Raw genomic sequence first — 23,580 nt, forward strand, 5'->3', positions numbered from 1 at the left:
GCATAACAATAAACCAAACAATAATTACTCCCCTGCCCAGTTTAAAAGGCACAAGATTGTTTAATTAGCTAAAGCCCTGGAAGAAGAGGAATGTTTCCATCTGGCAGCTAAAGATATGTAACGGAAGGTCCCAGGTGAGAGCATTCCACAAACAGGTAGGGATAATAGAAAAGGCCCTGTTCTCATGCTGCCACGCCCTGGACTTCTTGTGGATTGGACACACAAAGAAGGGCCTCAGGTGATGACTGCAGGGCTTGGGTCAGTTCATATGGGGAGAGGCGGACCTTGATGTATCCTAGGCCTCTGGTTAGCCCCTATGGAAAACAGGATGATGGACTAGGTGGGTCTCTGGCTGGTCCAGCAGGGGCTCTTCTTACCTTCTGACACCTGAGATGGTTCCACTGAAAGGATTTTAAGGCTGTCTTTGTGTCCTGCCACAGCCTCTCCTAAACCAAAGGAGTTCTGCAAAGGAGCAAGCTGAGCATAGCAGAAACACCAGGTGGGGCTAGCTTTACATGGTGGCTTTGCTACTTCAGAGCTTCCAATCAACACTGACAATGGTTTTTCTGCAGTGCTTGCAATTCAGGCTGTGACAGAATCCAGGAGGGTTACTTGCCAAAAGGCACAGGGGTTTTAAGGTGGAACCTGGCAGAACCAAGAGCGATCCAAACTAGAAGCAGCTTGAGTACAAAGAGACCTGAGGCCTGAGGGAAGCAGAACAGGTCAGAACTTAGCTCCCCAAAACCCAGCGTCTTGCTCCAAGAGGGGACAGCAAGGGAACAAGACAGCCATGTGTACATTAGGACGACTAGCCATTGCCCTGCTAAGGTGTGGCAAACTGCCATGAATCAATGAGGTGTCTCTCCACTGTTGTGGCTGGGTGCATTCATTAACCCAGAAACACCAAGCTGTTGTGAATCAGAGGCAGCTTTGTGCCATATCTGAGATGGGTCCTCAGCAACAACCTCCCTCCCACGCCAGCTGAGGCAATTGTTGAGGGTTGGGTTTTTGTTGTTGTTGTGGTTGTGGTTTTTACAAAAATGCCAAAATAACCATGATTTTTTTAATTGACTTGCCACCTTTTAGAAATCCCCCCCAACATCAATTCCGCCTTTGAAATCCTGGTAATTTCAGCCCTACCCTAGAAAAGAAGGTCCCTTCTCACTTAAGGGAAGCACCACTCTGCATCTGAGCTAGAGAGAGCTCTGCTATTGACTGCAAGTCAGCCTCTCCTCTTGCTAAGTGCTAGAGAGAGGCAGGCATTCTGCCAGTGCTCTTGGAAGCAGCGCGGTGGCTGTAATGGGCTCTGATGGGAAATCTATGGCTGCATCAAGGCTCTTTTTGAAGAGCTATTACAAGAGCCTCACATTCCTGCTCCTTTGGTCCTGCACATTAAAGACGCTGGAAGAGGCTGTTCTCAAAACAACGGCAAAAAATAGCTGCATCAGATTAAAGTGGCTATGAAATCACAGCACAGGAGGCAATTGCTACAAGCAAACAAATAGATGTGCTCCACCAGGCAGGTGTTATCTCTACCTGACCTTTAAAGGACGCCTTGAGATCACTGCATCCAAAGACTTCTCACCAGCGCCTACAATGTTGAACACCTTCATTAAAAGCAAGGTGCAGATAAAGCCTGAGGACCACATCAGGCCCTTTGGGACGCGCACATCACCCCACCTTGCTCTGTGGAAATGAATATACTATCATCCGTATTGACAAGTGGGAGTTTGGAAATTTCTCATCACAGGAAATTACTTTTACTTTATCTTTAAATCTTACAGAAAACTGTTTTAAAATGGCAACTCAGTGGAAAATTCATAAACTATTAAATAATTAATGGCAAGTGTTGGATATTGATGTTAGAGGTGACCTTGTCCCCTTGCCGTGATGATGTGCAAAGGCAAACAAATACTGGAATATTGCTATCCACAACAATGAACTGTCACCCATCTACAAATTACCTACAAATCATATCATGGACCACTGAACAATACAATATGAACACTCAAAATACCGTATTTTTCTGTGTATAAGATGACCCCTATTTTGTTGAACCCAAAATTAAGAAATCAATATTTTGAACATCAAACAGAACAACTTTGATATTTTATTAAATATTCAAAGCACCGGTATATTTAGTACCGTAAACATCAAGCAGAACAACTTTTTTTCATTTAGAGTGCTCTTGTTCTGCCTAACCTGGCTTGCCGCAACAGTCCGCATTGGTTGGCGGAAGTGGTAAGTGAAATGAATGGCAGTTCCAGCAGCTTCTTCGCAGCACCTGGGGCGGATTTCTTTAATTTGGCAAAACGTCCAGGGTTTTTTGTACTGAGTGGGTGCGTTCCCTTTGAATGGAAACTGGGAGTGGAGTGTGCTGGACGGTAGGAGCCCACAGGTGAGAGCCGAAGTGTGTGTTTCTGTGTGCAAGTTAGGAAGGGAGGCTGGAGGAACTGGGAGCAGCAGCGACAGCAATGGCAACACGTCAAGCTCATGATGCCCGGCAGCTGTCCTGCTCTGCTGCCACCACCAAGGAAGCACCAGATGAGAGATGAAGAGCTGCTGGCTGCCTCTCCAGCCCTCTTGGCTCTGGTCAGCTGCTCCACTTGCAACCTCCCAGGCATGTAAGTGGCGGGTGCCGTTCCTGGGCCTTGGACAAGGAGCGAGCAGCTGCAGGGCCTGCTCAGCCCCCTTTCGGTTGGGTGGGTGTTTGGGGGGCACCCCCACTTTTTGATGCATTGTCTGGAGTGCCTTTTCCAAGCTATGCTGTGCTTTTGCCCTTTTGGTGGTTGTTTGTAAACCTCCCACTGCAAAAGTGACCCTCCTCATCCTCCCTTGCAGGCTTTAGATAAGAGGTGTGTGGGTGTGGGTGTTTTCTCCCGAAATAATATCTTGGAATATCCCTAGGCTTAAAGAAATATTGTAAAATTAATGAATGTTAGAAAGATGTTGGATAGAAATTAAGTGGTTTCCGGCTGTAATGTTTTCGGAGATATGGGAAAAAAGGATTATAAATGGGTTAAAGTTTTATGGTAAGGATTTGCTGAACCAACAAATTGAATTGGAATACAAAGAAGGGAAGTACGAGGAGGTCGGAGGAAATAAGGATATGGAAGTTATATTACTGAAAATTGATGTGTGTTTTTAATTGTTTATTATTTTGTATGTTTATTTTTGCATGTTGTATATGTCTTGTATGTTGTATGTTTATATCCTAAAAATTTTCAATAAATATCTTTTTTTTAAAAAAAGAAATATCCCTAGGCTTTCTGCACTACTGGTAAATAGCGTTTTTCTTAAACATCCATGTATGAGATAACCCCCATTTTTAAAGCGAAAAAGATCTGTCTTATACATGGAAAAATATGGTAATTTATTGGTAGAAGTGAGCCGGACATCTACTAACTATTAGAAGTCAATGTACAGAAACTATAAAGGAAGCGGGTAATGAAAATCTGGAAGACAATTTAGTAACATTAGTATCTACCGTATTTTTCTGTGTATAAGACACCCCCATGTATAGACAACCCCTATTTATTTGAACCCCATTTTTTTTAAAAAAACCCACACACCCTAAAACAGAAGTGAAAGTCTGGATGATCGGCGGCAGCAAGTTGATCTTTTGGGGGCCATCGCCCTCATAATTTCCAGCATGAGGTGCATGCAGTACCCCGTGGTGCAGGAGCAAAGGCAGCAGTTGGGGCACCGCAATGTCCCCCTTGGTGGCGGCAGCTGCTGCTGCAGGGAAGCGAGGGGAAGGAGGCTCCCAAACAGGATCTCAAGGAAGTGTCGGGGGAAGGCAGCGCCCACTCTGCGCCATGCCGTCGAGCAAACTGAGCTGAGGAAGGTGGTGAGCGGGCTGGGGGCAGGGTGGGAGTTTGAGAAGGGAAGGGGGGAAAAGGAAAGAAGGGCAAGGAGAGGTAGCTGAGGCAGCTCTCAGCGGTGGCAGCTGCTCTTGATCCGGTGGTCGAGGCAGCAGGGGATTCAGGAGGCGAGCCAGTCACCAGCATGCAGTCCAGAGGGGGAGGAGAAAGGGGAGACGGCAGCAGGAGGGACCAGCTCAGCCCCCTCCAAGCCAAAATCCCGGACATATGCTTAAATATTTAAAGAAATCCCCCCAGGTGCCCATGCTCCGTGTACAAGATGACCCCCAATTTTTTACTATTTTTTTTAGCAAGAAACCTCGTCTTATACACGGAAAAATATGGTAAAAGGTCACCAGTTAAGTTATGGGCTGCGAATGAGCTATGCACACCAGTGATTTGCTACATAAATGCTAGAACAGGTGTAGCTGACATGGTGCACATGGCCGTTGGAATAACTGGGAGGAAAATCACTCTCAGCAATTTTCAAGCGTTTCGTCAGAAAAAAAAGTTTGGGAACCACTAGCCCTAAGTTAGTGCCCAGAATCTAAGCTATGTGCTCCTGAATGCAATGTTGGTGGCAGAAATGTATGTGTTCCTTGGAAGAAAAGCCATCACGGCAAGAGTGTCCTTATGGGACAAAGCTTGAAAGGCACTGCTCCATGGTATCACGGCTCTTCCCCTTGTTTTCAACAGGTCTACTCTTTTACCAGTTCCTCTTTTTAGAACATAAAACTAATCCTCAAGGCAACTCACACTTAGCCATGGTTTTATAAGAGGAAGTAGGCAATTACCGTATTTTTTGCTCTATAAGACTCACTTTTCCCCTCCTAAAAAGTAAGGGGAAATGTGTGTGCGTCTTATGGAGCGAATGCAGGCTGCGCAGCTATCCCAGAAGCCAGAACAGCAAGAGGGATTGCTGCTTTCACTGCGCAGCGACCCCTCTTGCTGTTCTGGCTTCTGAGATTGAGAATATTTTTTCCCTTGTTTTCCTCCTCCAAAAACTAGGTGCGTCTTGTGGTCTGGTGCGTCTTATAGAGCGAAAAATACGGTATTTCAACTGCAGGCAGCAGCAGCATTTCACAGCAGGCCCTGCAAACTGCTGGATTTTAACAGCAGTTGTTAATATTTGAAAAATCTCCTCACCCCTGATAAAGGACTTAAAGCACTATTTAGAAAACCCAGTTCATCTTAGGGGTCCTGGACTGTACAAGCTTTGATGCACTACAGTAACATGTCAAGCAGCAATTACAAGAAAAAACCCAAAATGCCTTGGCATGGATTCCACCTAGAGGTCACAGGCCATATCTGAGCTAAGCAGCCATAATGGCTTTAAGATTAACACAACAGTCTGGAGGAATCAGCTGCATGTTGCTATTTAAATGTACGCACTGAGTCCTCTTAGCAACTATATAGTCATTTCATGCTGCTGGCACATGTGCTGTTTTTATTTTAAAAGATCAGTATGCTGTTCTTAGAGAATGGCACACAGAGCTACTGCTCCTTTGGTCCCAGAGGAGAGCATCTCACTTCACCCATGATGTTCTTAAGGGTGCCCCCAAGCAATTTTAAGTGGACACCTTCAAATGTGACGTGTGGATAAAGTGTTGGGAAACCCTTCTCTGAATTTTAGCAAATGCTGCCTACCCAATCACTACAGCATATTTCTTTTTAAGGAAAGTATAAGTTCTGTTTCAATAGCAGCCACTGAATTCTGCACGAAAGGCCCTATTACCGTATGTTTCGCTCTGTAAGACACACCCGACCATAAGACACACCTAGTTTTTAGAGGAGGAAAACAAGAAACAAGAAAGCAACGCAAAGCCTCTTGAGTGAAGAGGGAGGAGCACTCCCACTGCGCTCAAGAGGCTTCAGCGATAGCTGCACAGCCTGTATTTGCTCCCTAAGACGAATACACTTTCCCCCTTACTTTTTAGGAGGGAAAAAGTGCATCTTATAGAGCGAAAAATACGGTATGTGTGTCCCAATGCCTCAATGGAGCCAACCAGAATGTGACACCTGCACCAAAGTTTGTGCGGCAAAATACAATTCCATACAATTGTAGAGTAGCAAGGACACCCTAGTCCAACTCTGCTCAACTATAGCATCCCTGGCAGAAGGTACTCAAACCTCTGTTTAGATACTTCCAGCCAAGGAAGAGAGCCTGCCATCTCCCAAGATGGGCTATTGCACTACCAAACAGCTTCTATAGTTATGAAAATTTATCCTGATGCAGTCTCTCTCAAACTCTTCCCCTGACCCCTCATGGCCCACTTGGAAACTGCCAGGTGTCTCAGTAGACCACTTAATAAACTTTTTCTTTTGTCCTACAAATTAAAGCACAAATGTAACTCATGCTTTAATAACATTCCCCCCTCCAGTGCTGCTTTATGACCATCACAGACCCTAGACTAGTTTTGCCAGCCTGTTTGAGAGCATATGCCCTGGTCAAAACAGCCTAGATATCTGTGGTTGTTGTTGTTGTTGTTGTTTGTGTGTATGTGTGTGTGTGTGTGTGTGCATGCGTGCATAATTGATCAGGTACAGAGCCAAGTACAGCTATTCTCAATTGTTCTCCCTTTTTTATTTGTTGACTACCTGCATGGAGCCCATGGACCACCAGTGGTTTGCACATCACTGTTTGAGAACCTCGGTCTTGATATTTAGCTGAAATCGGCTGTCATTTCCGGCCACTGGTTCTAGTCCTACCCATTCTGAGGATTGCTTCCAACCTAGGGCTAAACCTAAGAGGACACAGCACCCTCCTGAGACATAACCAAAGTTGGCCATGCCTACTCTGGAGCACCAGAGACTGTCACAACTAGACAGTCCAAGCCGGAGGGATTTATGTCCCCCAAATGTTTCCTTTGGTTTTACATGACAGATGGAAATTTTGTTGTGGACTGACCAGTCTGACTCATCTCTGTGTTGTTGGGATGGGGATTAGAATGTGATGTCACCCCAGATCAGACTCGCTAACAATCTTCATTATTCATCTGATATTTGGAACAACGCACATGGTTTTGGCCACCCATCTCAAAGGCAAAAAGCAAGCTGGGAAATGTGCAGGAAATGACTGCCATGAGATGTTGGTGACTGCCAATGACCTAGATGGATTTACAAGGTTCGGGGGGGGGGGAATCATGAAAATGTTTAGCCAAGTGGAGTCTCCATGTTCAAAAGCAGTATGACTGTCAAATAGCAATTGCAGGGGGTCAGCACTGGGACAGGGGGTTATTACACTCTTAGTTTGCTTATGGGCTTTCCAGAGGCATCTTGTTGGCCACTGTGAGACGCTGAACTAGATGGACCTTCAGTCTGATCCCACAGGGCTTTTATTCTCTTTTGCTGAAAGTGAACTTTGCTCTGAAAGACTGGTAAGATCTAAAGGGCATTTCTGCATTTTAGTCATTTGTCATCAGCTTATACAAGATGACATCCTGCATATTACCAGCAGCTAGGAGGAACTGTTATCAGAATTCAACCAGAGCCAGCCCAACCATTAAGGAGAGTACAGTGGCAGATTTAAGAAGCCACAAAAAGTGGCAGATCAGCCAATAATTTACTTTATTAGAAGATGTTCATTTTACTTGGGTGAGCAGGAAGCCATTTGGATTTTGTGTCACAAGCCACAAAATGTATTTGCAAAGGCCATGAGAAGCAGCTTGCTGCAACACACAGAAAACCGCTTTTTTCAAGCCCTCCAGAGTGGCAAGATTTGGCAAAGACAAAAGGTTAGCAACTAGAAGTTTATCAGCACAAACACCAAAGCAGACGGAAGGCGCAGCTCCTTACCAGCTCCTTGTGTTTCCACCAGAGATGGAAAAAGGAAGGGGGGGGGAGTTAAGAAGGAGAGGGGGAGAGAGATGGGGGAGAGGAGGGGAAGAAAAGACAAAAATTGTATTAGAAGGTTGTCACATGCACTACGCACCAAAAGTTCAAACATATTTGCAGCACAAGAAAACCCATCTCTGCCAAGCCTGATCCCCCACTCCAGTGTTTTATTGCTTCCAGTACCTTGGGTGGTACTTTTGGGAAGGTCGCAGCAAAGGGGGTTTCTTGAGAAGGGAAGTAATGAAGTTATGCATTCCCATATATCATGCAAGACTGCTATGCGGTTACTGAGTTAAGAAATATGGCAGCGAGATGTTAAGGTGAAGCCGCTATGCTCAAAGCGCATGGGGGGAAATGAGATGGAGCAGTGAAAGTGGCATGTTAGTGCTGGCAGAGAGCATCCAAGCAAGTGCTGTCTCCTCCTCCTTACCCTGCTGTAAGAGTCGAACAACAGCCTTCCTAAATGCCTCTCCTTCCAAGAGGGTGGGTGGCCTTCAATAATTAACAGGGAAATGTTGTTTTTGCTGAGGTTTTAGATGGCGCCCCAATAGATCAAGCACAAAGGCCCAAGACTTTGAAAGAGAGGCATCTGAAGGCAATTATGGAAAGCAGAAGGTAGGAGGAAAAGATCCAAGAGAAGAACTGTCTCCTTTCATCCCTCTAGTTTGGGGAAATGAGATGCCAGTTTTTAAGCAGGGAAGTATCTATGGCTGTGGAGGGCAGGTAGAAACTTCAGGGGCGTCTGGCTGTAATTCTCACTCTTATCTGCTTGCTTGAGGTTGAAAAGAACTGGTGAAGAAGTGATACTGCTTAATTCACACTGAACTTTAAACAGGTCTAGAGCTGCAAGATGCGCCCATGTTGCCTTTTCCATTTGCCCTGCTGCTTTTCCCTGGGGAAACCCTTGGTTTAGCACTGAATTGGAACAAACAAGAAATCAGGTTTTCTGCAGATTGCTCATTTGTTCTGAGCTAAAGAGCAGGTTTTCCAGGGGAAAACAGCAGCGCAAAGGCAAAACCACTCAGACCCGTGTGGGACAAGTGGAAAACTGCTCAGACCCATGCTTTCTGGGCACGGGACAAGCAAAATGTGGGGTAATAGGATATGCTAGGATGCAGTTCTTCACAAATACAAATGCACTACATTCTGAGAGAGCTGCAAAGGCCTTCCACCTGATAGAATGATGATTCGCAAGTGCTTAACCTCTGGAGAGTTTGTTGTGTGTGTGTGTGTGTGTGTGTGTGTGTGTGTGTGTCTCTCTCTCTCTCTCTCTCTCTCTCTCTCTCACACACACACACACACACACACAGTGTGTTAACTTGCTCCCAGAGCAAAACAAGCCTTTGGTTAACCTAAGTGAGGCTTTGCCTTGGTTTGCCTTGCTGGCAAAGTGCTCAACATACTCCAATTCTGGTTCAAATCCCAGCTGATCACTGAAGGCTGGGATTGAGAACATGTCAAAAGTATCCTTGTGCCCCAGTGCCAGACAGGCAGTGAAGAGAAACAAGCAGGTCCTTCAAACTGGTTTTTCTCTCTCTCTACTTTAGCAAGCTGGCCACAGAAGCCAGCATCATTTTCCTAACTCTCTACAAGCAGTGACACAGCCATGTAATTTTAGACTTTGCACTTAATGGTACTGGATGGCGGCAGGTGGGGGGAGAACTACTTAGGGGGTAATTTGTATTACTTCAGAAGTGGTGACCTGGCCCTGCTGTATCTGCCAGCCCCTCCTGCAGCCCATTACTTCTGCCCCAAAGCCTGATGGCACCCACCGCCAGCCAAGGATTCAATTTGCCTTTATTCATGTTAGTCTCACTAGGTACCTGACTGACAGGGTGGGATGGAAATGACTCGCAGGTGCCAGAGAAAGCCAGCTTGTTTTTTAGGAACCAGAGAGAGCCCTCATGCTGCATTCTCCCCAGATGGCAAATGTGAAAAACTTCAAAGAGCATTGCTTGTCCCAGAATACCCAGGGGACTGGAAAAGATCCTCCTCAGGAGCATGCAGATGAAATGTGGAGGGGGTGGAGAGAGCAATCAAAGCACGTTTCACAGCAATGTGAGCCTCTCGCATATGTATGCATGGCTGCAGTATATCAGCTAAGTATTATTGTGCTCTTCCCCAACTTCTGGTTGCCTCTCCGCCCCCCTTCTTGTTGAGGTAACAAAGCACCCCGCAGAAAGTTGCCACTTCTGCCTCCAGCACTTGCTCTTGGCTGGCACAAAAGTGCCCTCATCTTAGAGAAGCTAAGTTGGAAGGGGCCCAGTGCAAGCTCTTCCTCTCACCTTGGAGGAGGAGGAGCCAGCAAAAAAGAGTGCTATTTGGTATGCTAAAGGTGTTGAGGATTCTCCCATACAAGTCTATTTAAGTCCTGCGGAAATCAGTGGGAAACCCACACTCTTAAGCACACAGGTCCCACAAATTTTAATGGGCATCTGACTTTGACCATTCATGGCTTCCCTCCCACACAGAATCCTGGAAACTGTAGTTTACCCCTAACCAAACTACAGTTCCCAGCACCCTTTAACCATGGTTCCCAGGATTCTTTGGTGGGAAGCCATGTGCATAAACTGTATGCTGTGGATATGATCCTCTCTCTATCCAGGCGCTTCACTGGGCTCCAAGAGTCTTTTTCCTTAGTAGAAAACCTACTGGCATCATCAACCCAAACACATAACAAGATTACAGCATCCTTGTGCTACCTCGGGGGCATCTGCACAGGTATTATGGCCTACATTGCCTCAGCTGTGCCCTTCCAATATAGGGCAGCCATCAGCAAAGCCTTCAGTGCCACTACAGTCAGAGTCTGCACAAGGCTTCCCCACCCAAGGCAAACAGAGAGGCAGCTAAGCAGAGGCCACGTGACCAAGCAAGGAGTTGTCTGTGGCAGAGGGAACAAAGAAGAGGCTGGTATCTGCCTCCTGGGCTGTGAGGTAAGCTTGAAAGGAGCCATTTTTCTCAGCCTGACATTTAGCTGACACAGACATGGATTTGAATAACAGCAGTTTTAAGCCTGTGCTAAACTTTCCATATTGAAATCAATATGGTGGGGGGGAAGGAATGCTTAACTTTGGCAGAATCGCGCCTAGCTTTCTTTTTAGGTCCCAACAAAAGCAATAATGGGATGATTAAGACATCTGACAGTCTTAGTTTTTTTGCTTCTGCTGAAATCATCTGCTGAAATCATCCCCAAAGTTGCAGCGGGGGGGGGGGGGAACGGACCCTGGGGAAAATAGGAATAAAATATTAAGTGTTCTAAGAAAGGATGGGCTGCGTCTTTCATCTTCAGAACTTCCCTTCTACATTCCACTCCCTTGTGCCCTTTCACCTCCGGGCACACAAATCTCCCACTATGCATTTCACATGCAGTGATCTTATAGAAAAGCAGGATTAAGAAAAAGGATTTCAAAATTTCAAGGACCAGTATTAAAGATTTAGCAATCAGCCCCGCATAGGAATGTATAGCACATACCCTTTAAATTGTCAAGATATATGTATATGTGTATATTTAAATTATAAAAATGCATAATCAAAATAAAATTTAAAAAGTAAAATTTGTCAGATACCCTTAGAAATCAGGTGTTTAGGATTTTACAGCCCTGACTTGACATAGTGACACAAGAGCACCATAAAGGCAGCTTACAGATCTAGCTGGTTGGGAAAGACTGTCAGGAAAATCAATGTTTCAATCAGGTTTGGGTCTCCCTCCCCTCCAGATTTGATCTTCCATACTCAGGGCAGGCTGTTACACTTTCAACAGGCTTGGAAGCTGCTCAATTCTCAGAATGAAAACACAGTTATCTTTCTACTTCACTTCTCTTCTACTTCCTTGCTCATTATTCATTCTGATATTAGCGTAGGTCTGTGCAATGTATCTGTACTACACAAATAAGAGGGGTTGGCAGGGATGTGTATGCAGGGGCATATGAACCTAACACGGCTGAAATGAGCGAGTCCATCACACAGCTCCTGCTCATGGAACTCCCAGGTGACCTTGGGCTGGTCACTGCCTCTCAGCCCAACCTACCTCATAGGGTTGTTCCAAGGATAATATGGAAATGAGGGGAATCATGTGTGCCACTTTCAGACCCTTAGGGGAAAGGTGGGGTAAAAATGTAATAATATATAAATAGCTAACATCTTTAAAACTTAAAATGTTAGAAACCGATTGAAGAAGTCTTAAAGAACTTTAACTTATGATCTGGTGCAGATGCAACAAGTGTAATCATGGTTCCCTGCCAACCATGCATAGTTTGCAATTGGCGAGCCAGTCTCATGAAAGCCTGCCCTGTCCCCCATCTCCTCTCAAGCACAATTTCCCCCCTCTCTTCCCTTGTCACCTTGAACCTCAGTTTAACTGCTAAACTTCAGTGTTCTATCAGCACCAGTATTAACCACGGCTTGCAAACCCAAAACAAACCTTGGTTTCAATCTCCAGGTAAGATGGGGACTCTAGTCAGCAGGACATCATTGGAGATGCAATTATAAATCGTGATTAAATCTGACAAGAAGCATGGAAGAATCCACACTGGAGAGGGGAGGAGGGTGAATTCCTATGGCTGGCTCCTGCAAACCACAATTTTGATGAAGCCAGTATTATATCTGCATTGGGTCTATTTGGTCTTCTTCTCTTATTGCCATGTCATCTGCATATTATATGGTGGCAAACACATGTAATTTTAAAGCCAGGGTTTACCACACTGTCCATGGCACGTGCATTCCTATCACAGATAGGATGGAGAGCTGAGAATTGAAGTGAAGGGGAGCCATTGTACTGTAAGAATTGGAAGAGAAGGCTGGGCAGATCTAAACTCTGGGCAATGCCTTGCCCTACTCTTCAGAAGCTAAAACCATGATCCAAAACATCTGATAAGCCATGTTTTGAAAACAGATCAGTGTCTTATTTTCAAAAGCAGCCTAGAGTTGTACTTATGGGGGTGTTAATCTGCATTTACACACAACTTACTTATGGATGTACCTGAAATACTTGTCTCTGAAATGCTCGTTGTAACGTTTATGAAAGCCATTGATATAAAATTGATTTCCGTGCATAGATACAGATTTCAACTGGACTGCAACACTATACTCACTTAACCTGTGAATAAGTCCCATTGAACTCAACCGGGATTACCTTTCAGTAGTCTCATGTAGTATTCCACCGTAAAAATTACTATCCTGAGGCTTAGGTGTTTCTTATGTGACATGCCTCAGACCCACCCAGGGTCATGACTCTATAATTTTGCTGAATATCTAAACTGATCTGTCAAGAACGAGTTTTGTATGGGAAGGAACACTTGCGAGATCCAGTGGGTTTAAAATGCAACAGACCAGGCATTCAAGCCAAACCATCCCTTCCAAGTTGGAAACCCTGATCCTAAATATCAGATGTGGAAGTGGAAGGAACTTGGCTGTTGCTTCTATGGCAAGGAGTGGGAAGAGCTCAGAGGCATGCATCTGACATACTTCAGAACTAAGAACCAGAACTCCAGTGCAGATTCTCAGCCATGCCTCCATCCTGCAATGTCTGATACATCCTGCCCCTGCCAACCAACCTGCCTGATTCTCCTAGAATTTGTGCCACTTCAACACAAGCTACCTTTATTCTCCAGAATAAGGCTGGGCAATAACTGGTTTTCAATATCATGATATATCACCAGCAAACATGGTGATATATCAATATATCATGAAATCTGAAATAAAGAACGAACTACGCAGAGGCGAAAATGACAATGTCCTGCAACTGCTACTACTTAAGGATCTAAAACTGATAAATGATTATATTACCAATCACCTCATGGTCACTTTCAGCAGCAGGCAAGCCAAAATGCATCCCAACAGGACTTTCAATTGTCCTGAATATCACCATTTGGTATACAAGCCCAAAACCAAAAGTCCTGTTGGGATGCATCTTGGCTTTCCTGTTGATGAAACTGAGTTTGTGATGATTGATAATATTGTCATTTATCCGTTTTAGACACCTAAGTAGTAGCAGTTGCCAAGACATTGTCCTGTTCACCTCTGTATAGTTCCATTCTTATTTCAGACATTGTGGTAGATTGTAATGTTTAACTGGTGACAACCTTGCAATGTTTAGCTGGTGAGTTATCGCAATTTTGAAAACCAGATATCACCTAGCCCTTTCACACATTGTGACTTGTGATATATTGCCAGCTCAAATATTATGAAACACCTCAAACCGATTTTGGACAATATACAGTGGTACCTCTGGTTACGTACTTAATTCGTTCCGGAGGTCCATTTTTAACTGAAACTGTTCTTAACCTGAAGCACAACTTTAGCTAATGGGGCCTCCCACTGCTGTCGCACCGCCAGAGCACGATTTCTGTTCTCATCCTGAAGCAAAGTTCTTAACCTGAGGTAATATTTCTGGGTTAGCGGAGTCTGTAACCTGAAATGTCTGTAACCTGAAGCGTATGTAATCCAGGGTACCACTGTATTGTTATATCACCCAGCCCTACCCCAGAAACTACCATTTTACCCTTCAGAGTGCAAAAATAAGTATATTAATGAAACTTCTATTATACTTTCCCTTTCTCCTGAATCAACAGGCTGAAGTAAAATGAGGCTCCCTACTTCTCTCTCTCTCCTTTTCTTTTTCTTGAAAAAGCCTATAATCCTGAAGTTATTGCTTTCCTCTGTTCTGTGCAAGAGCCCCAGTGAAAAGACAACAGCACCATGAATCATTCACAAATATTATATATCAAAACAACCCTTGATTAATAATCATTGTTTCCCCACTGCCATATTATAAACAGGGATTTAAAAGTAATTAAAGAAGAGAAAAGTGCACAGTTACCCACATGCAAAACACAAAAATTCTAGAAGCATGCAGAGAAATAAAATAAGAAGAAGCATTTTTAATGGTCTTACTTGTGCAAACTAGTGTCCAGGCAAGGTGGTGTGAGGGGTGAAGGGGAAGAGCATTAGGAAAACTCAGATAAGTTCAAGTGTGCAACAGTTCAATACAAACACAGTTAAAACAGTTATCAGGCAAATTCCCAAAATCATAAGGCATCCTCTATGGCAGCTGCAAAGGAAAAAGCCTGTGGAACTAATAGCAGAGGTTAACAGAGCTGGATCAAAGGCCCCCAAAACCTTAGCGATTACATAACCTTCAAAAACAACATTAAACACACACAAATGTCTTGCAGTGCTTGTGGTACTCTCACCATAGCAACATTTAGTCCCAACTTTTGTGTCACAGTACAGGATGGACAGATATGTATTTGGAAACCGGGAGTTGCTAAATCAAAATGCAGCATTGTTATTCTCCACCTGTCATCTGAAGTGGTACAGCCCATTTTACCACCTCATTCCCAGCACCTTCAGGGCAGGCCTAATTCTGAATGGGAAGCCCACCTACCCACCCTATCAGTTTCATGGAGCTCTACTCAAGCCCATGGATTTCCCACACAACCATAAACCGGGGCTGTGTGTATTCTGCAATCCTACACCATCCAATATTTTAACTGTGTGCAGAATTTTTCTTCCTGAGAATCTCCGTTTTTGTTTTGAGGGCTGTTTCTTTGTCCTTATAACTGTGAAAAAATAGGCTGAAGGTATGTGGGCGATGCTTTAAGGGCAAGAGGCACACTGGATAGGATATGTCGATTTGCATTATTTAGACAACTTACAGAATTCAGCTTGCCTTGGGCAAAAGTAGAATACATATAGCCATGCCCATAATTCAGGAGCAGCCAACACGATGTCCTGCAGACGTTGTTGGACTGCAACTTCCAGCAGTCCATGGCAAGAGATGATGAGAGCTGTGTCCCAAAGCATCTGGGAGGCACCACCCTCCCTACTCCTGCCATAACCTATTCTTTCCAAAATAGGCCTCAAAAAGCTTATAGCCTCACAGTACATCCACATCCAAAATCTGACATATGACCAATCACACAAACAAATGGACATTCATGCTGTGAGCTTTTAGAATTTCCTCAGAAGTGGACATGCGATTCTTGCTTCTTGCCACTTGGCTGCCATTTTCCTCAATGAAAGGAATTTTTTACAAAAAATGGTAAAGAACATCATTAGAATTTTAACTTTAAAGCCCAGTGACTGACACCGAATGATAAATACCTACGTGGTTCTCTTCTCTCATATTTCATATTCATATCTTGCCCATGTCCTTCTCTCCCCCCTACTTCATTCCTTCTAGGACTCTCTTCTATGTTTATACTGTAAAATGTCATGTCCACTGGTGACATTAATAGTAAAGCCTTCCGATACAAAACATATTAATTCTGAGAAAACAAAGTGTTATGAGTTCATGCCAAAAACTCTTCTTCACTCAACCTCCCGCTCCTCTCCACACCCCAGAACCCTCAGAGAAGGAAGCTGATGCTCCACCAGCCTGTCCTTCCCTGTAAGGTTATCAAGCAGTGATGCCTGCAAAGAAGAAAGACTGTGCACACCTCCCCCAAGCACTGACCTACTTTCAAGGAGTGAATCATTTATAGGACGAAACCTTTATGCCAGCTCCCATCAGAGGAGCTCCTGTGCTCCCAACTTTTCATCTGGACATCTTTAATGGCAGCCTCTTAAAATCCGTAGCAAAAAGAGCACTGCTTCTCTCTTTTGCTTTCTCAATGGCAGCCTTCTACCTCTCCCAACTCAGAGATCTGTCATTTTTGAGCATTTAGAAACTATTCAAGTGAGGAGAACAACAGTTCCTGTCATTTATTTTCATGGAAGGTAATTACAGGATTAAAAACTGTGATTCCATCAATTGCAATCCAATCTGCAAGCGCTGCCTCAGTCACCATGAAACAAGCAAAGCCTTGAGCCTGTGCGTAGCCAATGTGGTGTTTTCCAGGTGAGTAGTGGGCTCCGATGTGTGGTCCTCCAGATGCTTTTGAAGTTCAACTCCTATCCGTCCCAGCCAGCATGACCAATAGTCAGGGGTGATGGGGGCTGGGAGTCCAATCACATCTGTGTCATTAATGCCCAGGTAACTCAATGGATTGAATACTGTTATGTTATATGGGGCTGCCACTAAAACTTCAGCAGGTGCAGAGATGGAGAATCTGTGACCCTCCAGATATTGTTGGACTCCAACTCCCATCAACAGTCAGGGATGATGGAAGATGGAGTCCAACAACTCTTGAAGGTCCACCAGTTCCACCAGTTCCTCACCCCTTCCCTTGTTGTAGATTCAAAAGGGACCCCAAGGGCCATCTAGTCCAACCCCCTGCAATGCAGGAATCTCAACACATGCTTCCATTCCAATCCGAAACCATATTGGAACTTGCTTAGCTTTGCAAATGTGCTAGCAGTTTTATTCCTGCCCCAATGGTCGCCCTCCCAACTCATGAAGGGGAATTGGAACAGAGACAGGGCAGCAGAGCTAGTACACGCTTCCCTGCTTTTATGTGTTTACTTCACACACATAAATAATGCCTTCCCACACACATCTTTGTACCCCTCAATTACCTTTACCTTTAACCTGCCACCATTCCCCTCCCTGGCGAAACAACTTTCATGCAGTATAAATTCCAGCCCAATATGGGGTTTAAAAATCAAGTGTGGTTTTCGTTAATGCAAAGCACATGATGCTATGTAAAAAAGGTGCAAGTTTCCTTAAACAGCTATGTTAATTATTCACACTAAATATGGAATCTTAATTTGATATGGTGCAAGATTAGCAAGTTTCTGAATCCTATGCAGAAAACCACATGTTCCAACCATAAGGGCAGGGTCAAAATGTTATATTTTTGGAATAGGTAGCCACTAGTATCAAATGTTTAGGCACCCAGGTGCTGGGGCTTTATGTCAAGACTAAGTAAGGGAACTGGTGCCTCAACTGTTCCCCTCAGCTAGCATTGCCAAAGTAATGTATTATTCAAACCCTCCTCCCTCACCCTCCCCTCCCCACAGCCAGTTACTATGAGTTACTATGTACCTCATGCAATTCCTCTCAGGAGTATTGCAAGCTTAGAAGGAAGCACAGCTTCTGTGCAGCCCACAGCAAAGCATTTAAGGGCAAACAATACCAGGTTGCGTGGCTGGTTTTCACAGGGAGATAGGACAAAATGCTAAAACACAAACCATGACTGCTGGAGTTCAGCATCTATTTACTAGTATCCCGCCTTGACAGAGAGGGTGGGTACTACAGAAAGCCACAAACCAAACATTTTCTGGATATGAAAGAGGAGAATCACATCCAAGACTCAAATATGAGCAGCCATCACATCTCAAACATCTTGTCTACGCATCAGCATTGATGGAGAAGCATTTCCACAAACTGCAAGGGTGGACATGATAGAGGCTCTTAAAAGTACAACTGATGCAGAAGAAAGATTTCTCCCCCCTTTTCACAATACTAGAATTTGGGGTCACCCACTGAAACTGGTTGGCAGTAGGACCAAGAAAGACAAGAGGAGGTAATTGACGTACGTGTGTGTGTGTGTGTGTGAAGTTATAATTCCCTGCTGCTGAACAGCTCCCACACAATGTGTAATTTAACAGATGGAATTCATAACCACAAGAAATGGTAATGTCCATGGCCTTAAGATGCCTTGTAAGGGTATGCTAAATTCTTCAAAGATAAGTCTATCAAGGGAGGTTAGGCATAATAATTAAATAGACTCTCCATTATCAGAAACTGCATAGGCTACATAGGCCAACAATTCCATGCCCCATTTTTAAGCTTCCTAGAAGCAAATGGCCATCCATAGCTGGAAACAGCATGATAGACTAGATCAGTGATGGGAAACTGGTGGCTTTCCCACCAGGTGATGGACTTCAGGGGTGGGAGCTGTCCATCAGCACCAGCCAACATGGCCAATAGCCAGTGATGGTGGGAGCTGTAGACCAGCACTATCTGGAGAACCTTAGGCTTTCACTTGATGAATGTAAAACAATGACCCAAGTTCATCTGGTCTAGTGTTGCCTACTGCAACCTTTCCCTTTCTGATTCCCGGACCGTCTGTGGGCCGGATTGAGAAGGTGATTGGGCCGCATCCAGCCCATGAGCCTTAGGCTGCCTACCCCTGCTCTAGTCTAACTCACTACACTTCATTGTTACAAGTAATTTTAATTTTTTATGGGCCATTTTTCTCAAGTTTATTTTGCTCTCTTAAGTTTGGTAATCCAACACAAGATTTTGAATTTTTATTCTGTCCTATTGCAAATAAAGGGACGGAAGACAAGACCTGGAACATACCAGCATGGAGATGCCACTGCCGCACTGACCCTTGCAAAGTTCAGACCAAATAATGAAGATCAGTCAGCCCAGCTAGTTAGTTGTGACAAATCCAGTCTGTTGTGACAAATCATTCAATGCCAATTTAGGAGAGAGGGAAGCATTTTCTTTACTATGGAAAGCTTAGAGCAGAATTACTTGTTGAAGAAGGAAAGTGGCAGCAAGTGAAAGGTTAACCACCCACTGCTTCTCTGCAGCAAATACACACACACACTCCACTTTGTACCTTGGTGAAAAACGCAGAATTGTGACTCTGATGCTACAGCACTACCCCAAAACAGCTGGAAGGACATACCAGTTTTCAAAGGCCGATGTTCAGATATTGCCTTCTCCTTAGCTATGAAATCCAGAAGCTCCCCGCTACCCCTGCACAAAACACCCCTTTTGTAAAATGAAAGCTGAGGTTATTTTCCTCAGGGTTTTCTCAGAATAACCAAATTTCATGTTGCTTCATATTATCTGTAGCCAAACAAGCCACTCTATACAACTACAGCTGCAACAATCCAATTGTGTTTAAAACTAGGGACAAACAGCCTCACCCATAAAACACACTTTTTGCCCATCCTTATGCAAACACTGTAGTTAAACTATGATGGATTCAGATCTTGGTAGAAATTCTACTAAAGACCACAATGTAACATAGGTGCTGTTCACTGCTCATCTGGACTGAGCAAAGATTGAGCCAGGTGAGTAAACAAAGAGAAGCACCCACCTATTGCTCCAGCCAATACAGCACCTGGCCATCTCACTTTCTCAGAAAATTACAGCAAATACTGTAAATGAAATTAAAGCCTACACAAATGGGGGTGGACATAATGTATAGGCATGGCAGCAACAGTCTGATGCTATTGCTGGTTAACTGTAAGAAATGCTGGAAACACTTTTCATTATAGATTTTAGATTTCATCAGAGATTGATCGGTGTTAAAATAGAATTGTTACCAATGGAAGAAGCACCAAGAGAACTAATGCATCACAAGAGAACTAATGTTCAAGGAACACTCACAGCACAACTCTATACATGTCTACTCAGGAATATATCCTACTGAGCTCAATGGGACTTCTAGATCCTCCTTTAAAGTCATCCAAGTTGATGACTATCACTGTTTCTTTGGAATGACATACTTGTGCCTATTTTCTCAGCTCTGGACAGAGCCCTGGTTTCTAAACATTTGATGTTTGCTCCTGAAATCCGAAATATTTTCCAGCCATGAACATGCAAAAAGATTTATCCTCCAATATACATGTGAAAACAGCCTAGCTTATACCACTTGCAAAACCAAACCTCACTCCTGGCAACATTGTTGTGTACAAAAGTCTAGAACTAGACTGTCAGGATTTAAGGTTAGTTTGCCATTTCTAATTTCAGATACCAAACTGATGTTGATATATGAACAAAGGGGGCACAATTCATCTTTCACTCTCTTACGAGCAATTAATGTATTTTTCTGTATCTCCTGAAATCCATTTTCCTGGACCAGGGCTGTCACCATAGCATACAGTTGCTAATACCCTATATTCATTTCAGCAAGGGTCCCATAAAAGAGTTGCTATTTAAAATCAATGAATGCCTCCAGCATAGGGTTTTTGACCAAAACCTTCAAGATTACTTCAGGAGGGCTTTGCACTCTGAAGATAAAGGCATCCAATTTCATTCTTTTGTCAAAGGCAAACACATCTCTTTCCTGGCAAGCAGGAAAGTTCAAAAGCTTTCAAATCTTCAACTTTTCTACTAATAATTTAAACATCTAATCTCAATTTAAAGGAATGTTATTAAGGAGCAGCACGAGCCCTCCTTAGATATCCATAGTTTAGAAATATTTTGTAGAATCCGATTATGAGGAAATTATTGTCACTGGGGTAGACAGATGTTCACAAAATTCATTATTTTTTGGGAGCTGCTGAATGCTTTCCACCTTATTTAACTTTAAGAATGATTTCGATATCCAGATCCTTTTAAAAAAAGATTTACCGTATTTTTTGCACCATAACACTCACTTTTTTCCTCCTAAAAAGTAAGGGGAAATGTCTGTGTGTGTTATGGAGGGAATGCCTACTGGTGGCATGCCTACGGATTTTCCTCCTCTAAAAACTACGTGCGTGTTATGGTCGGGTGCGTGTTATAGAGCGAAAAATACGGTAAGCTACCAAATTCTATCACATACCCACCCCAATACACCCTTTCACCCAGTCAAATCCACAGCAGCATTAAGTAGCACAAGTCACTTTGGTAAAAAGAAACATTTGGAGATGGTTTGAGGGCTTGGCACACCCACATAACACAACCAGAACACTACTGAAGACATGAATAAGTGTCACATGATCTTACCGCATCAAACTCCGCTTGATCGTCTTCTGGGAGATCACTTGTTTCATAAACATCAGGCTCATTCCTGGCCTGGAAAACACAAAGATAATCCAGTAAGGCCAGAGACAAAGAGACAGAAGGTCAGAACAGACCCAAAAGTGTTCTAGGCAATGATATGCCCTCAAAGCAGGAATGAATAAACTCTCATCATCCAGACAATCAGAGAACAGAAGTAAACAAGTAAATCCACAAAGGTCACAAACATTGGTGCTAGCCCACCGGCCCTTAACTTAAAAGAACATCTGTTGCCTAAAACTGTAGATTTCAAAACTTCTATCTTAAGGGAATCCTTTCACTGTGGACACATCTTTTGAGGATTGCTGGAGAACATGCTAGGATGAACACTAAGCTCATTCGAGAAGCTGGTCAAGCCTGTCTGAACTTTGAGAAGTCCTAAAGCACATTAAACACCGCTTTCTTCCTTTCTAGGGGTAGTGGTAGTGGTGGTAAAGTTCTCATTATAGGATACCTGTCTACTACTACTGAACTTACCGCTAAGGAACCTGATTAGCCCACATTAAACCCCAGGGGTGAGCACATATCAATCTCTGATGGGTGTCACTAGAATATAACCTTACTGTACCAATTGCTCCGACAACTTTTGCATCTGGGCACGCAGCCCCTGAAATGTTCCCCACAAAGAATGTGGCTCTTGGGTTAAAAAAGGTTCCCCACAATATAAAATAGAAGAAAATGGATGAGGATATGTTACTCTTTACATGGGACCTCAAGTCATGGCACTGTCCTTCCTGAACAACTGAGCTGCTCTGTCACACACTCCATAGAATGTTTGGGGAAAGAACCAATTGCTTGGCCAAAACACAAAACTATCGTGAATAATGTTCTAAATTCCCAGGGAACAGCATCCCTAACTGAATAAAAACACAACTGTCCGGGCATCAGCAAGAAGCAGTTCAGCAATTAATCACAGGCCCACCATCTACTAACCCTTTATTGAATGTGGCCAGTGCTCCTATGTGGGTCACACTGCAAGGCAAAATGATGCTCAAATGCTAACAGCTTACAGAAATTGGGTAATGGGTGAATGCACCCAAGTTTCCCCCAAAGGATGGTGTGGAGACCACCAACCTTAGGAAGCTACTTGGCTGTGGATAAAATCCACAGGGAAATCCACATCCCAATGGAAGTGGGGAGAGCGGATGGGGGTGCTTTTGGAGGGGTGATGGCTAACTTGGGCTAGGCTTCCCCATGGCTCATCAATAGAGCACCTGCTTTGCCTGTTCACATCCCTGTCTGAAATCCTGGACAGCCACTGCCAGTCAGTGTAGGCACTACTAGATGGACCAACCGCCTGACTCAGCACTGTTTGTTTTTATTTTGTAAACTGTCCTGTGATCCTCGGATGAAGGGTGGTGTGTGGTTTTTTTTAAGGCAGCTTCCTATGAGATTTGTCACAACCTCTCCCGGCTGAGGAGAAAGGCACTCTGCACATCCTCTGGAACACTACTGTGAACTCACCCTGGGATCTTCGAATGAAGATACAAATAGGCATATAAATATAATAAGAATGATTATTATTCATTACACCACGTGTTTTTTTGAGAAGAGTCACAGCCTTAGCCCTATTTCGGCTCCCACTCAGGATCCGGGCTCCTCCCGCCCCCGGCCGTTTCTTCCCTCGCTCCCTGCAGGGCAGACCCCACCCCGCCCCGTCCCCAGGCTGCCGCCGCCGCCGCCGCCCCAACCACCCCACGAAACAAAGCGAAGCGAGGCGGCCCCACCCGCCGCCTCCTTCTCCTCCGCCCCTCCTCCGCCCTGGCCCTTCTCGCCCCCCCCCCCCGCTCCCTTCCTCGCACACTCACAATGCCGGGCAGGTCGGCGTACTTGGGGTCGGCCATGGCCAGGTAGAGGGATGGGCAGAATCCGCCTAGGCCGGGCGAGGGTGGGGGTGGGGAAGGAAGAAAACCCAAATATCGCGAGAACAGCCCCCCCCCCCCAAAAAAAACCCCACCTCCGAGTATTGTATAGCACAAAGGAAGAATGAGGTAAGGGCGTTCGGCCGCGCAGTGCCTTCTGGGAGTTGTAGTCGCCCAAGGAGATGCGGAATAGGCGTTTTTCACTTGCGTGTTGCTAGGGGACGGGAAAATGTACGCTGGTGCTGTTATTCTCGACGTAGGCTGACAACTGATAACGCAAAACGAGGGTTTAATTTTTAAAAAAACCCACACAAATGGATGTTTTCCTTTCGGTCATCGCAGGTATTCAGGGAGCCGCACAAGAAAGCGACCCCTCCGCAGCCACGCGGGGGAGCGTGACCCGTTTGGCTGC

General features: G+C 44.5%; 1 protein-coding gene across 2 annotated transcripts in view; it reads right to left on the reverse strand.

Annotated features, from left to right (window-relative positions):
- DCTN2 (dynactin subunit 2) overlaps positions 1-23,297 on the reverse strand; it is a 41,340-nt gene extending 18,043 nt beyond the window's left edge. The window contains exons 1-2 of one of the 2 annotated variants that reach the window (XM_083486725.1): positions 23,115-23,297; positions 21,253-21,321 (exon numbers count right to left, since the gene is read on the reverse strand). In XM_083486725.1, coding sequence (XP_083342851.1) covers positions 21,253-21,321; positions 23,115-23,150 — 105 coding nt within the window. In that variant the 5' untranslated portion in view covers positions 23,151-23,297. Of the gene's footprint in view, positions 1-18,885; positions 18,909-21,252; positions 21,322-23,114 lie in introns of those variants that run through there. The other variant, XM_083486726.1, reaches the window with a different exon arrangement.
- Positions 23,298-23,580: the final 283 nt, after the last annotated feature.

This window comes from Podarcis liolepis (genome assembly GCF_965112155.1).
Source record: "Podarcis liolepis genome assembly, chromosome: 2".
NCBI lineage: Eukaryota > Metazoa > Chordata > Lepidosauria > Squamata > Lacertidae > Podarcis > Podarcis liolepis.